The sequence below is a fragment of the Carica papaya genome, chromosome 4 (assembly GCF_054855325.1).
Source record: "Carica papaya isolate Zhongbai chromosome 4, ASM5485532v1, whole genome shotgun sequence".
Lineage (NCBI taxonomy): Eukaryota > Viridiplantae > Streptophyta > Magnoliopsida > Brassicales > Caricaceae > Carica > Carica papaya.
The window spans coordinates 27,138,492-27,155,447 of NC_142312.1; the positions used below are offsets into that span (position 1 = coordinate 27,138,492).

At 34.1% G+C, this 16,956-nt stretch overlaps 2 protein-coding genes across 2 annotated transcripts; one reads left to right on the forward strand and one right to left on the reverse strand.

The window, feature by feature from the left end:
- The first annotated feature begins 427 nt into the window (after positions 1-427).
- On the forward strand, positions 428-3,679 carry LOC148266512 (DNA-directed RNA polymerase subunit 10-like protein). Its single transcript, XM_088218590.1, has 4 exons — positions 428-688; positions 865-923; positions 3,110-3,204; positions 3,500-3,679. Exons 1-4 carry the CDS (start codon positions 653-655, stop codon positions 3,523-3,525), a joined length of 216 nt encoding a protein of 71 aa, XP_088074716.1. The 5' UTR covers positions 428-652; the 3' UTR covers positions 3,526-3,679.
- A 9,103-nt stretch (positions 3,680-12,782) lies between these two features.
- On the reverse strand, positions 12,783-13,515 carry LOC110810949 (protein expression protein). Its single transcript, XM_022037272.2, has one exon. The coding sequence runs from the start codon at positions 13,426-13,428 to the stop codon at positions 13,081-13,083; it is 348 nt and encodes a 115-aa protein (XP_021892964.1). The 5' UTR covers positions 13,429-13,515; the 3' UTR covers positions 12,783-13,080.
- Positions 13,516-16,956: the final 3,441 nt, after the last annotated feature.

Genomic DNA, 16,956 nt, shown 5'->3' on the forward strand with positions numbered 1-16,956 from the left:
TCGTTGACAAAAAAAAAAAAATTGTTTGACTTATAAAATAAGTTTGGTACAAACTTCTTAACCAAGACTTAGTTTTGATGATGTAATTTTTTTAAGGTTTTACTTTTTTAAAGTATGATTACAAGTAATTGATTGGATTCTTGAAATTTTATATAAAGTAAAATCCAATGATACAAAATCAATAGAAAATGAATATGGAATATGTCAAAATACGATTTAACATATTTTTTTTATACTTATAAAATATTTTTAATTTACTCTCCAAATATTAATACTGGTTAGTAGATATATCATATAAATATAAGTTAAACACGTGTTGTATTTTGATTGATTAAATATTCCGGAAAAAAAATTAATATTTAATTATTTATAATAAAAATTAAAAGAATTAAATATATATATATATATAAAGCATCAGCTATAAATATCTCCAATTTTCTGGCGGCATAATAAACCCACGAGAGTCTCCTCCTCCTTCCACTTAGCCAAGGTCAGCCGTATCGGTCTTATACCGCACCAAGCACAAGTAGTCATCTGCAACTGGTGTCTGCTCTTCTTTTGCAGCTCGCGTCCCCGAAATCTTTTACCACGCACTGAAACAAGCTGCGGTGATTCACCATTCGTCTTAGGTTTTCATCACACCAAAGCGAAGATGATCATTCCAGTTCGCTGCTTTACATGTGGCAAGGTAATTTTTTAGAAATCCAAGTAGTTTTTTTTCTCTTTTTTTCTTTTTTTTTTTTGTTTTCTTCAAATCTCAATGGACAAAAAGGAGTATCGATTTCTCAATTTAGATTAGCCCCTTTTTAATTTTTTAGGGTTTCGCTGTGTTTGTAATGTATATCGATTTTTATGGCTTTCTAGGTTATTGGTAACAAGTGGGATACTTATCTTGACCTTCTCCAGGCTGATTATAGCGAAGGGTGAGTTTTCTGTGCAGTAGTTTTTTGTTTGCTGAAAGTTTGTTTCTGATTCTTTTTGTTATATGTTTAGCCTTGCAGTTTTAGTTGAGTTTATGGATGATGCAGTACTAAGCAGTTGAGGAGTTTCTGTTAAATATTTCCAGAGTTTATTCCTTTAGGAAAGATGGTTTTTTTGTGAATCAACACATCTTTGAAATTTAAGGTTACAAAATTCAACAGATTTAAATATATATATATATACACCAATTAACTTTAATAGGTTCAACACATCTTTGAAATTTAAGGTTACAAAATTCAACAGATTTAAATATATATATTTATATATATATACATATATATATTCACCAATTAACTTTAAGAGGTTTATATGTTTATAACACTATTTTTAGCGGCTAGTTATTCTGTATGCATTGCAAATAGGTAGAGATTCTTCAATGCAAGGGATAGTTCAGTTGGCAAGTAGGTGTTATATCACACTTGACTTATCGGGTTCAATTCTTTTTGGTAGTAGTTTGAGGGTAAAACTCCGGATGCACTAGCTTAAATGGCTGGTATGGGGAACTGCCCACTTAATATCATCCTGTAGTAACTTAATCTTGATGTGAGAAAGGTGTCTTGAGTATGGACTCGTGGATTTGGCATCCTGGGGTGGAGGATTTTAAGAAATAACTTCCAAAGTATGCCCAAAAAATGTTTATCATAACATATATTTTGAAAAATTATTTATCAAAATAGGCATATCCACATTTAAAAAAGTGTTGATATCTGCTTACTGAGATGTGCTAGCAGATTGTCTATTCTGCTATACGAGGAGATATTGAAATTTAAACCCAATGCGCTTGTGCCACTTAAGCATTTATGGCCTTTTTCAAGTGTAGATATCTGTTGATTTTTTGAAATTAACAATTTGAGTTTCAAGTACATAGTGCAGCATAAGTAGACATTGTCAGTGTAATTGTTTATATGCATGTTTTGGTGAATATGGTATGGTCTTGGATCTGGGAACGGTAAATGGAGCCTCTTACTCTGAAGTCTTGAAGCAAGCTAGCCGCTTGCTTTGCCAATTTATGGCCTTGATGACCTAAATTGAGGATTGTTCAAGAGACCCTTTGATCTTTAGAGACTTGCTCTGTTTTAGTAGCAAATTTAGCTAATACTTTTATTGATAAACTATTAAGAGTTAGATTGCTGTTAAACAACTAGTAGATCCTGATAATACTAATCTAATCAATTCCTAAAGAAAGACAACAACAAGAGATAAAATCCTAAACCAACACCTAGGTGGGTCCCTGGTTTGGGTCCCTTATTTCTTCCTAAATTTCGACTCAGCAGAGTTGAAACTGAGGCAGGAAACTTCCGCATTGTTCCTTGCTCGGCTACAGATCCTTTTAGATAGGTTTTGGCGAAAACCCTACTTTGTTGTGCTTCTAGACTCTGCTGGTCAGTAGATGTAAGGGCAAGATAAATACTGCAATAAATATGTATTTCTGCATAATTTGCATTTTTTCTTAGAAGGAAAAGATGAGCCATACTAATACGCACAAGGTGGTACCACCCATTTACAAATAGAGGCAACAGAAAATCATAGAACTAAGAGGTGTAAGCCAAAAAATCAATGAGCTCACCTGAATTTTTGTTGTGAAGGATAGATTGACTTTTAAACGAAATTTATAAGGTCTGGAACCAATAGTCTTTAGTCATAAGAAAATTAGATACTATTCCTCCAAAGACTTCTAGCATTCCTTTCCCTCCATATAGTTTAGAAGGTTGCATGAGGAATAAGGAAAAGGCTTTTTCCTTTCTTTTGTGGCAATGGACTCCCAAGGCACAGCTGGCAATGATTTTTGACTATGCTGCTCCTCTTCCTTAGGTTGTCCATGGTGGGAGCACTCATGAGTGGCTTCCAAAACAAAAAATTAAAAAAATAATAAAAAATCAAATCCTTAGGAGACGTTACTTGTAATTGGCTTCCAGAGGATGCTGTGGAGCACAATAGCGGGATTATAGTTTGGAAACCCAGCTTCATTACTCGGTACTGTTAGAGTTATATCATAAATGTAATCTTTATGTGGATTTCTTCTCTTAAATTTCGGTAGTAGCCAGATATGGGTAACCTAGTTGGGCAGATTTCTTCTGTTAAATATTCTCAGTATCATGTGGAAAGTTACATGGCTGTTTTTCTGCAGAGATGCCCTTGATGCTCTGGGATTGGTCCGCTATTGCTGTAGGCGAATGCTTATGACTCATGTCGATCTAATCGAGAAGCTTCTGAACTACAATAGTACTCTCTCTCTCTCTCTCTCTCTTTCCCTCTTTGTTTATCAATTGTTTATATCTCGAATCCTCATATGATAGTGTGCTTCAAAGTAATAATGCCTTGCTACATTTCAAGTACTATAGTAACTTGTAGTAATTACCTACATTATATAGTCAGAAGATACATAATGTTAAATAATTACCATGCAAAGTTACCGAATTGAAATGTTAGAAAATTTTTATGGAGAAATGTTGCATCTAAGGCACTATATAATTTCTCCTGTTCCTGTAGTTCCTTATTTACTCACTGTCTTTTGCAGCTTTGGAGAAGTCAGATAATGCTTGAAGAAGCTTATGGAATTATCCAACAGTAGGGTTTTATGGGATACTTCACCTTATTTTAATCATACATATGCATGGAAGGCTGTATGGTACTACGGAATTTTGTTTGTGGCATGAAATCAGAGTGGGAAAATATGAAGTTCACTGTCTTCTATTAATGAGTTAAATTTAGAAAAAATTTAAAATTCGTGTTAATTTTGTTTATAAGTATTATATAATTTTATGTAGAATTAAAATAAAATTTAAATGAAATTAAAAAAAATTAAAATGTATTATTCTATTAAAATATAAAATTAGAAATAAATCAATCTTCTAATATTTTTGACTTTGTTTTAATCGTGATCTTAAGTTGCCAAAACGATTAAATAAATAAAAATAAAATTTATAAATAAAAAATTCTTTACTATTTAAAATCAAACAAAAAAATTTATTTTTATAAGATTTTGTACATAATTATCTCCACTTGCAGTTTTGTCTTTAGTATTTATTTTTAGCTTCCAAATGGGTTTTTTAAAATTTAAAATATAAATGTTCGGAATTTAAATAGAAATAAAGTCACAAATGAAATGCGAAAACGAAATAATAGAGTTATGATTTATATTTTTTATATAATATTTTAGAATGCCTAATAGGAATACGAGAATATCAATTCTAAAAAACAAACAAAAATCAAATAAATAGTGAAAGACAAATAATTAAGCAATCCTAATACAATCTTTACTAACTTTTGAAGGGAGTCCAGGTGGTGACTATTCACAACCCCCTTATTGATCAGGATTTGGATATAGATCTTGTTACTTTTGATTTGAAATAGTTAATGAATGAGTGAGTTACACTGCTCCAATAAGAATATCATACTAATCACATATACGTAAAATTGAAGATTAGTAAAAATCATAAAAACAACCCATGAATCTCTTAATTTAATGTAAATTTATTTACTACAACGAAAGCCATTTATTCTATATTTGTATAACAAGTCTTTCCCAATAATAACTTATAAAAACTCATGTTCATGAACTATTATTTATCACAAGAAACGATTATTTTATATTTTTAGTTACTTACCACTACTCTTAGGGGTACATAGGGATGTCATCTTACTCATGAATCCAATATCCAATTAAATAATTAACCGACCGTCCCCATACCCCATCCGGTAATGAGCGTCAAATATTTTACCACATTGATACTCCGTCCGGTATGAAGGTGAACCATATTTACCAAACCTTACTGGTAAGAGACTTCCCAGTGCTGTCCGACTGAGGTAATGTTCACGGTAGGATTCCCTATGTACCAGGCCTGTTCACCCTTTTTCAGGTACCCAGTAAATCTTTCTCATACAAATTTTTATCAGTATAATAATCAATTATGCAATAATCATATATCATTTTATACTCATAGTTAACTTATACAACAATATAGTTTAACATAGCTAAATAACTAATGACTGAAATACCGGTACACAATGCAGGGAAAACAATAATCAAATAACCAAAAAGACCCTAAAAATCATCAATTGAGTTATGCATAGTATAATAGTAACCAAATATAGGCAATACAGAAAAATAAATAGGAAATCAAAATGACCATGAACTAACCGGTTCTGGCTCCACTAGTGACCTGTAATTATTTTTTTAGATTCTCTAATTTTTATAAAAACACACAATAATTAATTATTAAGCCTCAATTTACCGTAACTAAGAAAATGGTGAGGGATCCTTACCCGAACCGGTGTCCGAAATATCGAACTTTCTACTGCGCCTACTAGCGGTCCTCAGGTTTTCTAAATTTTATTGCAGAGATTAAAACACGCTTCATATACATAAAAATACCCCAAAAAATTTAAAATCGGTGTAAAAAATTCTTTCCAGCCAATTTCGAAGTTCTGGCATGGCAGCACTGCCGTGCTCTAGCGACGACACCACCGCCCACGACAGCAGTTTGCCTAGGCCTGACCATTTTCGGCTAGTTTTGGCCGCCTGTAAATATCCTTGCAAAAAAACATGTTAGAGGGCCTCAGTTGACCCAAAAAATCAAAAAAAGGAAACCTACCAGTGGTGGGGTTTTCCAATTGCGACGACTCCGCCGGCTCACCTTTGTGGTTGAGAGTTTTTCTTCGGTCAACCTGTAGAAATCAAAACGGTGAACACAATGGTGAAAAAATCGCACAAAACGGAAAACGAGAAGGGGTTCATTGAAGGAGGTTGTGGGTTTTGCCTGCAGCGGCTCCCCAGACTTTGCCCGTAATTTTCGGTTCACCCACCGTTTGTTTTGCGCTGATATAACCACAAAGGTGATGGAATCGAATTCCGAGCAGGTAGAAATTTTTTTACCTTTTTTGGTGGTCGACAATGGGTCCAGTGCGGCGGCGGTCGGCGATCAGCTCCTTTCTCCGACGGCTGGTTCTTCTTCTCCGGCGGGAGGCTGGTGACTAGGATTTGGGTTCAGTGTGATGCAAAATATTTATACTCATCTCGCATTAATCTGAACCATTTATCGTATTTGATTTCGATTGTTCGATCGCGCCTAAGGAGAAAACGAATATAGACTATTCATCGCATTTGATCTCAACTGTCCGATCGCGTTTAAAGGGAGAACAAATTTGGGCCGTCCACATGCGCAGGATTGATCTTGGACCATTTGGTCATGGAGTTCGCGGATCACCCGCGTGGCACCGATGTCAGCGTGCCTTGCCACGCGACGTGCTCTGGTTCATCGGAGTTGCTGACTTGGCGGTCCTACGTGGCTAAATTTTTTTTATTTATACTTTGACCCCTATTTTCTAATTATTTTTTTAAAAACACTCCTGAATCCAAAATTTCACATTTTTTCCTCAAAATTATTTTTAATTTCATCCATAATCTATTTTTTCATAAATTAAAATAAATTAATTTAAAAATAATTTTTTTATATATTTAAAATATTAAAATTGATTCTTGGTCAAATTTTAGGCCCGGGTATTACAACTCTCCCTCCTTTAAAAGAAATTTGGTTCTTCAAATTTGTCTCCCTCTTACTTAATCAAATAGTTAGAGATACTGGGTTTTGAAGTCTGATTCTAGCTCCCATGTGGTCTCTCTCTGTGTTTGATTTTGCCATATGACCTTAACAAAGGGAATTTCTCTGTTGCGGAGTACTCCGCTCTTTCGGTCTACTATGTCAACTGGTACCTCCTCATATGATAGATCCTCCTAGAGTGAAAAGGGCTCATGGGCCAAGATGTGAGAGGAGTCCGAGTTGTACTTGCGTAGCATGGACACATGAAATACATTATGGATCCTAAATAGCTCTGAGAGTAGTGCCAGTCTGTAGGCGGTACCATTTATGTCTAAGATCTCAAATGGCCCAATAAATTGGGATTTAGTTTCCCTCTTTTGCCAAACCTACTGATTCCCTTGAAATAGGTGACCTTGAGGAATACTCGATCACCTTCCTCAAATTTTAAATCTCTCATTTGGGTGTCTCCATAACTCTTCTGCCTGCTCTTAGTCGTCTGAATGTTCTTCATGATCTTAACTATTTTGGTTGTAGTCTTTTTCATAAGATTTGAGTCGAACAATTTCTTATCACCTACCTTTTTCCAACATATCGGTGATATGCAAGGACAGTCATATAACGCCTCGTACAGAGCTATGCCAATACTTGCTTAGTAAATGTTATTATAGGCGAACTTTATTACGGGTAAATGATCATTCCAATGGCTCCCAAAATCAAGAATACAAGCTCAGAGTATATCCTCCGATGTGCGGATCGTCTTTTTTTATTGTCCATTAGTCTGAGAGTAAACTGCGGTACTAAGAGACAGTTTTGTTTCCATGACTTGCTAAAAACTATACCAAAATCGAAAAGTAAACTTGAGTTCCCTGTTGGATACTACTATAATTAGCACTCCATGTAACCTAACTATTTCCCGAATATACATTCTTACTAGTTTGTTCAAGGGATCGATTATATTGATGGTCAAGAAGTGAGAAGACTTTGTGAGCCGGTCAATAATTACCCAAATGATATCATGTCCCGAGTATGCCCTAGGCAATTCTGTCAAGAAATTTATTATGATGTGTTCCCACTTCCACTCCGGAATCGGTAATAGCTGAAGTAGCCCGCCTGGGTATCGCTGCTCTGTCTTGACCTGCTAATATACTAGACACTTGAAAACAAAGTCAACTACCTCTCTTTTCATCCCGTCCCACCAAAACTGGAGTTACAAACTTTGATACATTTTAGTATTTACGGCATGCATGACAAACTTTGAGTTATAAGCCTCTGTTATGATGTCCCTTTTCAGTTCACTGTCACATGGAATACACACCATGTTCTGAAGTCTGAGCAATGTATCGATAGAGACTCGAAATTCTAAATTTACTCTATGTTCTGCATCTTTTCTGAGAACTACTAGGGTGGAATCGGCAGATTGAGTTTCTTTCATTCTCTGGATCAACTCAAATTGAACAGTCAGATGGGCCAAACATGTAACTTTCTTCAGGTCCTGAAGTCATATCTGTTGTGCGAACCCTATTATTCTGCATTCTGAAATCATTAGGTGAGCTAACATACCTGAATTTTTTCTGCTGAGTGCATCAGCTACCATATTGTGCTTGCCCGGGTGATACAAAATGTTGCAATCGTAGTCCTTGGAAGTTCTATCCATCGTTTCTAAGGTATGTTGAGATTCTTTTGAGTGAATATGTGTTGCAAGCTTTTGTTGTTAGTATAGATCTAAAAAGTCTCCCATTACAAGTAATGGCGTCAAGTCTTCAAGGCGTGGATAATCGCGGCAAGTTTTAAGTCATGAGTGGGATAGTTTTTATCATGACTCTTTAACTACTTGGACCCATAGGCTATAACTTTCTCATGCTGCATCAGAATATAACCCGACCCCATGTAGGAGACATCAGTATAAACTGTATATCCATCTATCTTACTTGGTAAGGCCAACACGGGGGCAGTAATCAACCGCTTCTTTAGTTCTGAAAAACTCCTTTCACAATTCTCGTTCCACTCAAACTTGACGTTTTTCTTTCTGAGCCGAGTCAAAGGAACAGGTAAGCTAGAAAATTATTCTATAAACCTATGGTACTAACCCGTCATTCCTATAAAGCTACGAATCTCCTTGACCGAGGTCAATTTCTCCCAACCAAACACTGTCTCAATTTTTTTAGAGTTTACTGACACTTTATCCCTTGATATGATGTGCCCTAGGAAGGTAGTTTGCTCAAGTCAGAACTCATACTTACTCAACTTTACATACAACTTCTTTTCTCTGAAAACCTACAAAACATGAGTCAGATGGTGAGCATGTTCTTCTATGCTTTTTGAATAAATAAGCAAATCATCGATAAATATAATAACGAACTAATATAGGAATTGTCTGAAAACTCTGTTCATCAAGTCCATAAAGATAGCTGGTGCATTGGTTAGTTCAAATGACATGAGCAGGAACTCATAGTGTCTGTATCTGATTTGAAAAGCTGTCTTGGCAATATCTTCTCCTTTGATTTTTACCTGATGGTGACCTGAATGCAGATCTATTTTAGAGAAGATTTGGGCACCCTGCAACTGGTTAAAAGACCATCGATCCTGGGGATGAGGCACTTGTTCTTGATCATGACCATGTTCAATTCTGTGTAGTCAATACATAACCTTAACATCCCATGCTATTTCCTTATAAATGTGACTCCAGCACCCTAGGGGAACATGTTTTACCGAATGAATCCATTATCCTTCAATTCATTGATCTGTTTTCTCAACTCTTCCATCTCAACACGACTCATGCGGTAAGGGACAACTGATACAGGCGGGATGTCCGGCTGAAAATCTATGGTAAACTCAACTTCTCTGTCCACTGGCAGTCTAGGTAGTTTATAAGAAAACAAATCCGAGAAGTCTCAGACCACTGGAATCTCTTGAATGCAAATTTTTTTCTTAGGTTTGCCTAGTGTAGAGAAAACAACCGAGTTAAAGTAATTTATAAAAAAGAAATTGCCATGAGGGAATGATATTTACAAATTTTATTAACTTATAAATGACTTTTCGTTAGGAGGCATAAATATAATTTTTCTCGTGGAAACAATCAATAGTGGGGTGATACGCCGCTAACCAGTTCATTCTTAGAAATACATCAAGATCCTCTGTGTCAATCTCTATCAGGTCCATCATGGGTAAAATAGAGTCTTGTGAAAGAGGAGTCAGATGTTGCTGGGGAGGGACCAGGTGGCCCTGTAATGGTGCCGAATGATACGGTTGGGGCTCCAAATTGTATTGTAACGGTGTCGGATGATACGACAGTGGAGCATGGCTGCATTGAGGTGGTGTTAGATCCTCTCTCTCTGGCCTACTAGGCAGAGATAAATCTCTTTAAAATCTCAAAGAGCCGATCGACATCCTCTCGAAGCGACCCGTTTCGGGCTGCTCTGTTCAGTAAGGGACCTCATCTCCTTGTGTCTTTGTACTTATTTTTCACAAGAAAGAGTTGGACGATAGTTCGTATTTGGTGTTTTTAAGTTTTTGTGTCAAGAATGGTTCCAAAGAATGCGACTCTGATACCAACTGTAAAGACCCGGAACTTAAATAAAAAATAAAGTCATAAATAAAATACGGAAGCGAAATAATAGAGTTCGGGTTTACATTCCTTACACAATACTTTAGAATGCCTAATAGGATTACGGGAATATCCCTTCTAAAAGAACAAATGAAAATCAAAGAAATAAGGAAAGACAAATAACTAATCAATCCTATGACGACCTTCATTAGCTTTTGAAGGGAGTCTGGGTGGTGACTATTCTCAACCCCCTTGTTGATCGGGATTTGAATCTTGATCATTTTGATCCGAAATAGTTAATGAATGGGTGAGATACACTAACCTAGTAAGGATACCACACTAATCACATATGCAAAAAATTGAAAATTAGTAAAAATCGGAAAACAACCAATGTAGCTCTTAATTTAATGTAAATTAATTTACTATAAAGAAAGTCATTTATTTCATATTTGTGTAACAAGTCTTTTCCGACAATAACTTATGAAAACTCATATTCATGCACGATTATTATTAATAAGAAATGATTATTTTACATTTTTACCCACTTACCGATACCCCTAGGGTCCATAAGGATGTCCTCCTACTCGTGAACTTAATATTTAATTAAACAATGAACCGGTCGTACTCATATCCCGTATGGTAATGGGTGCCAAATATTCCACCATCTTGATACCCCATCCGGTACGAAGATAAACCATATCTCCCAAACCTTACTGGTAAGGGACTTTCCAGCCCCGTCCGACTGAGATAACGTTCACTGTAGGGTTCCATATGTACTGGACCCGTCTGTCCTTTTTCGGGTACCTAGTAAGTCTTTCCTATACAGATTTGCATCAGTATAACAATCAATCACGCAATAACCATATCTCATTTTATACTCATAGTTCACTTAGACAACAATATAGTTTAACACAGCTAAATAACAAATGACCGAAATACCGGCACACAATAAAGAGAAAACAATAACCAAATAACCAAAAAGACCTAAAAATTATAAATTGAGTTACACATAGTATAATAGTAACCAAATATAGGTAATACAGAAAAATAAATAGGAAATCGTAACGATCATGAACTAACCAGTTCCGGCTCTACTAGTGACCTGTAATTATTTTTAAGGTTCTCTAATTTTTCATAAAATATACAATTATTAATTATTAAATCTCAATTTACCAAAACAGAGAAAATGGGGAGAGATCTTTACCTAAATCAGTGTTCGAAATACCGAATTTTCTACTGCGGCTACTGGCGGTCCACGGGTTTTCTGAATTTTCCTGTGGAGATTAAAACACGCTTCACATACTTAAAAATACCCAAAAGAAATCTAAAATCGGTGAAAATCTTTTTCGACCAATTTTGGGGTTCTGGTACGGCGGCACCGCCGTGTTACAGCGACAGCACCCCCGCCCGCGACGGCAATTTGCCTCAGTCTGACCATTTTTGTTCAGTTTTGGCCAGTTTCGCCCGCCTTTGTACATATCTATGCAAAAAAATACGTTAGAGAGCATCGGTTAGTCGAAAAAATCAGAAAACAAAAACCTGTCAGTAGTGGGGTTTTTCGGGTGCGGCAGCTCTGCCGACTCACCTTCGCGCTTGAGAGTTTTTCTTCAGTCAGTTGTAAAAAATACAATGGTGAAAAAATTGCACGAAATAGGAAACATGAAGGGGCTCATCGGAGGAGGTTGCAGATTTTTTCCGCGGCAGCTCCACCGGGCTTTGCCCGCAGTTTTTGACTCACCCGCCGTTCGTTTTGCTTCGATATGGCCATAGGGGTGCTCGGAATCGAATTTCGAGTGGGTAAGAGAATTTTTGCCTTTTTTGGCAGTCGGAGGTGGCTCCGGTGCGGCGGCAGTCAGCGATCGGCTCCCTTCTTCGGTGACTGGTTCTTCTTTTCCGGTGGAGGGATTGCGGCTAGGGTTTGGGTTCAATGTGATGCGAAATATTTGTATCCATCTCGTGTTAATCTAGACCGTTTATCGTGTTTAATCTCGACCATTCGATCGCAGTTAAGGAGGAAACGAATCTGAATTATTTATCGTGTTTGATATTGACCGTCTAATCGCATTTAAATAGGAAATAAATCTGAACCGTTCAGCGCGATTTGATCTCGACCGTCCGATCGTGTTTAAAGGAAAAACAAATTCAGACCGTCTACGCGCGTGGGATCGATCTTGGGATGTTCGATCGCGGTGCGCGCGGATCGCCCACGTGACACCGACATCAGCGTGTCTTGCTACGCAACGTGCTCCGATTTATTAGGGTTGCTGATTGAGCAGTCCTATGGGGCAAAATTTTTCTTATTTGTGCTCTAATCCCCAGTTTCTGATTTTTCTTTTAAAAACACTCATCGAACCCAAATTTTCACTCTTTTTTTTCTAAAATTGTTTTCAATTTCATCCATAATCTATTTTTTTCATAAATTAAAATAAATTAGTTTAAAAATAAATTTTTTTATATATTTAAAATATTAAAATTAATTTTGGACCAAATTCTAGGTCGGAGTATTACACAAAAAATTAATTCTGAATTTTAATCATTTATGATTATTCTAATTAAGAGAAAGTAAAATATTCATTTTGTTTAAAATTAAAATAAATTCACTGAAATTTTTTTTCCATGGAATTAGTAGAAAACAATTTTCAATTTTGATATATGCTTTAGCGGTAATTAATGTTATCTTGTGAGTTAGATTACTTAATTTTATAATTAATACATGATTAAACAATAGTTATAAGTTAATAAGATGCATAAATATGCACACGATATTAATACATAACGAAAAGCTATACAAAGGAAAATTCCTCATTAAATTTTGCTCTTGCTAACTCTACTTGGTCTTTCTTCCTTTTCTATGTACAGAATGAACAATATCTCTAACAAACTTTCTTTCCCTCTACTTTCCCACTAAACAAACACAACCTACTGCACTAAAACCTAAATTTGAGAAAATGGAGGAATCATACTGCCCTTTCTTATAGATCATACAGCCATCAGCCAATCAGCTCGGGCTCAGACTCAGTTTACCTCCGGTATACTCTGCAGTGCGGGCCTCCATGACCGTTGATTCGTATGATCACACCGATCGGCGACGTTTATCAACTCTTCCAAAACTTGTTCCACCGACAGCTCCTTCAGGTCCACCCTACTTAACAACTTCTCCAACTGCTTCTTCGTTATCTTCACCTTCACCTCCGTTGTCGTTGCTGTTCCTTTTCTCATATCCTCCATTTCCATCGTCGCCTTCTTCTGATCGCCGGTGGCGCCACGTTTCGCCTCGCCACCGAAAAATTCATCTCGCGGCGGTGACCCCCAGTCGTCGCCGGCCCATTGTGTTCCCGATTCGTGTCGCAAACAGTTCCCCATTTTTTTCCTTTTAATGCTTTTGATTTTCCTCTTAGGGTTTTTAAGCTGGAGGCAGACGGAGCAGAGAGCAGGGATGGGTAGGAGCGTTATGAGTTTTTATATATACGCAGGGGAGGGAAGATGATAGGAAGAGGAGAAAGAGTCAAAAGGGTTAAACCTAACAAGTTGCCACGTAGGATGGATGTCGTCTGACGTGGCATTAGTGGTGGCGGGCAAAGTGAAAATTTCAACTGAATCCCATGCGGCGACAAAATTTCTAGCTGAAAACTGTCGGTTAAATCGGCTCGGCTTAGTTGTACTAGACAAAGCAAGGTATGAAACTGTTGGGTGGAGCCAAGCCGATGAAAAAACGGCTGAAAAGCCAAAAGTAAAGGTAGGATTAGATCAAGGCGCGGTAGGTGTGAACGGGGGTTTGGGACGGAATCTTACACCAGTAAAGCAGGTGTGAACCCAAAGAAAAAAAAAGAATCTGCGGAGTAGACATGTGCGAAGTAGCACTGTCACGTGTGGGATTGGAGATGATAATCACACACTAAACCATGCTTAATTAGGCACTCTATCATCATAACCCACTAATTATAATTAATTGTTTATCCAAACGGTCAAGAAATATTCTTTTCACATTTACGTATAAATTTTCCATAATTCTCACTAAAATAATTAGCCACTGTTTTTTTTTTTTTAGAATTAATTAATTTTACTCATTACAAATTTATTGTAATTGAATCAAATTTGGAATTTAATTTGATATAGTAATCAAAATTGGAAGACTTTTCTTACAAGGAAATTGCTTTGTAAATGATGAGCATAAATAAAAGTTTTGATTAAATTAAAATAGATTAATTTCCCCTAATAAGCAAATAATTAAATATTAATTATAAAAGTATGATCTTAATAAAAGAAAAGTAATTGGGAGGGTAAATATAATTGTTGGTTGGTGGGTCTAAGTTGGCACCTAACTCCATTCACCATGTCCGTGAAACCCCACATTCCCCACATGCCATATGATCTCACTTAATCATTAGGACTTTTTTTTTATTTTTTATTAAATATTTGTTTACAAATTTAACTTTTATTTTTAAAAAAGGATAAATTAATAATTTATTATAATTAAAATATTAAAATAATAAGTATTTACCTTCCATTATTAATTCTCTATATATAATGTTCTTCATTTTTCATACCCAACTCAAATTAAACACATTTTTGTTGTGTATGTATATATATATGTATATGTATGTATGTATGTTGTGTATATATGTGAGAGTACGTGTATAAAACTTGCAAAATTTTCTCCCAAATGCCAGTTACCATTTTAAAATTGTTTTATCCTCATGGTTTTGACTTAATTACGAAGTTGACTTCATCCATACACATATATAAACCGGATAGGATATTGTAACCGATACAATCATTAGGAGCAGACGTAGACCAATTAGAAAGGTATCTATACATATACGTACATACACACACATATGTATAGATATACGACAATTTATTAATCAGTTTGACTGATTCGGTCTAAGCCTATAACTTGATTGATTGAGTTCGATCAATTTTATCAACCCGTCAAGATTAAGTTGATTTTATCAAATTGGTACGTTTGATTTAATTCAAACCAACCGGTCCAATCAGAATTGAGAAGCCAAATTCTAAGAGTTTGACATAGTTAAAATTTTAATAACTATTATATTATTGAATCCAATTTATGTTGTCGTATGGCATAATGATTTTTTTTTTGTGATATTTTTAATTATATATATATATATAATAAAAATCATGTTTTTTTTTTCCAATTTGAAATACCCAATATTATTTTTTTAAAAGAAAACACTAGTTCAATATTTTAATCCAAAATTAATCTTAATACATATTAATAAAGTATGCCTTTCGTTTTAAAATTGATAACTAATTGATTAATATTTTATAAATTATTTAACCTATCTTAAATTGATTAATTAGTTTATATGCATGCATACATAAATATATACATATATATATATATATTATTTTCTAACAAGTAGTGCTTGACTAAAAGAGCAGTCGGCAGTACTTATCTATAAAGGTTGCTATATACATATATGTGTGTATATATAGATTCAATAATTTGTGAAGACAAAGGTTTGCCTTTTTATCCCAAGTGTGCTGCCATTGTTGCTTGTTATTTTGTACTCATATAGCCATAGGCTTATAATTTAGAATAAGACCAAAATCATAGTCATATATATTGGCTGCCTTAATTTAATTTTCAATTTCCTTTTCTTCCTCCACGTGTGTATATATATATATGTGTGTATGTAAATATGTATGCATTAGTATTTTTCTACTCGAAATAATAAAATAATTAGTTTAACTTTGAAATGATCACGTAATAATTATTTATTTAAAATTTTAATTATACATAGTTATCTAAAAACTGAATTTTATTTTTATATTTAAAATTTATAATTAAATTATTATTATATATTATTAACTTATTTAAAAATATGTAGTGCATGCACTATAATATTAAAAATTAAATTTTATTCCCATATTTTAAAAATTTAAATAAATAATTATTTCGTATGTAATTTTTCTGCTTAGATAATTAATAAAAAGATAATTTGTCACATTCACGAATTATTGATCTTATATTATATTTCTTAAATTTGAAATTTATGAATTTCACCCAAACAAAAAGTTGAAACTTTGAAAACGATGGTCATACTATATCAAAGGTGGTCTCGAACTCAATCATTATTATTTTTATATAAATTACTTATTCAATTAGATGTTGAATTATTGATTTCAAATGATACAAAATGTTACTTAAAAATAGGACTAGAAATAAAAAAAATAATAATAATTATGTGTTTATCTTGTTATTTCCTAATGTCTATCATTACATATATGTATACATATAATGTACATATTATCATTCATGAAATTCCTAATATGTGGTCCTTGTTACATGTTCAAACCATACATAAAGTGTTTGGAGTGGGATAAGATGAAGTCATTAATTTTAATTTTTTTAATTAGTCATTTGAATTCAAATTACTAAGTCAAACAAAAAATATATATAATTATTTTAAAAGTTCACATTAGTATATATGTTTTTTTTCATTTACCATATTGTATTATATATTAATAGTGATATATTCAATAGGCGAAATTAAAACACATATCTTATTTTATGGTTTGAATAATCACATAATCAAACTTCATGGGTTATAATATTATATCAAATTTTTTGTTCAAGTAAAATTTAAAAATTTATTATATTAAATTATTGCATCTATATTTGTTATTATGTGTACGTATCATAAATATATTGATACCCTACAATTTCTTAATATAATTTATAAAATTAAATAATTCTTACAATTTAGTTTTCATTTTTTTTTAGTTATTATCAATATATCGATATCTTATATTTACTTACTTTAAATATTTAGTTTCATTCAAATTTTTAATTGAAATTGTTTGCATGCTTAAAAAACATATAATAATTTTAATTAATTAATTGAACTAATAAATTAATAGTAG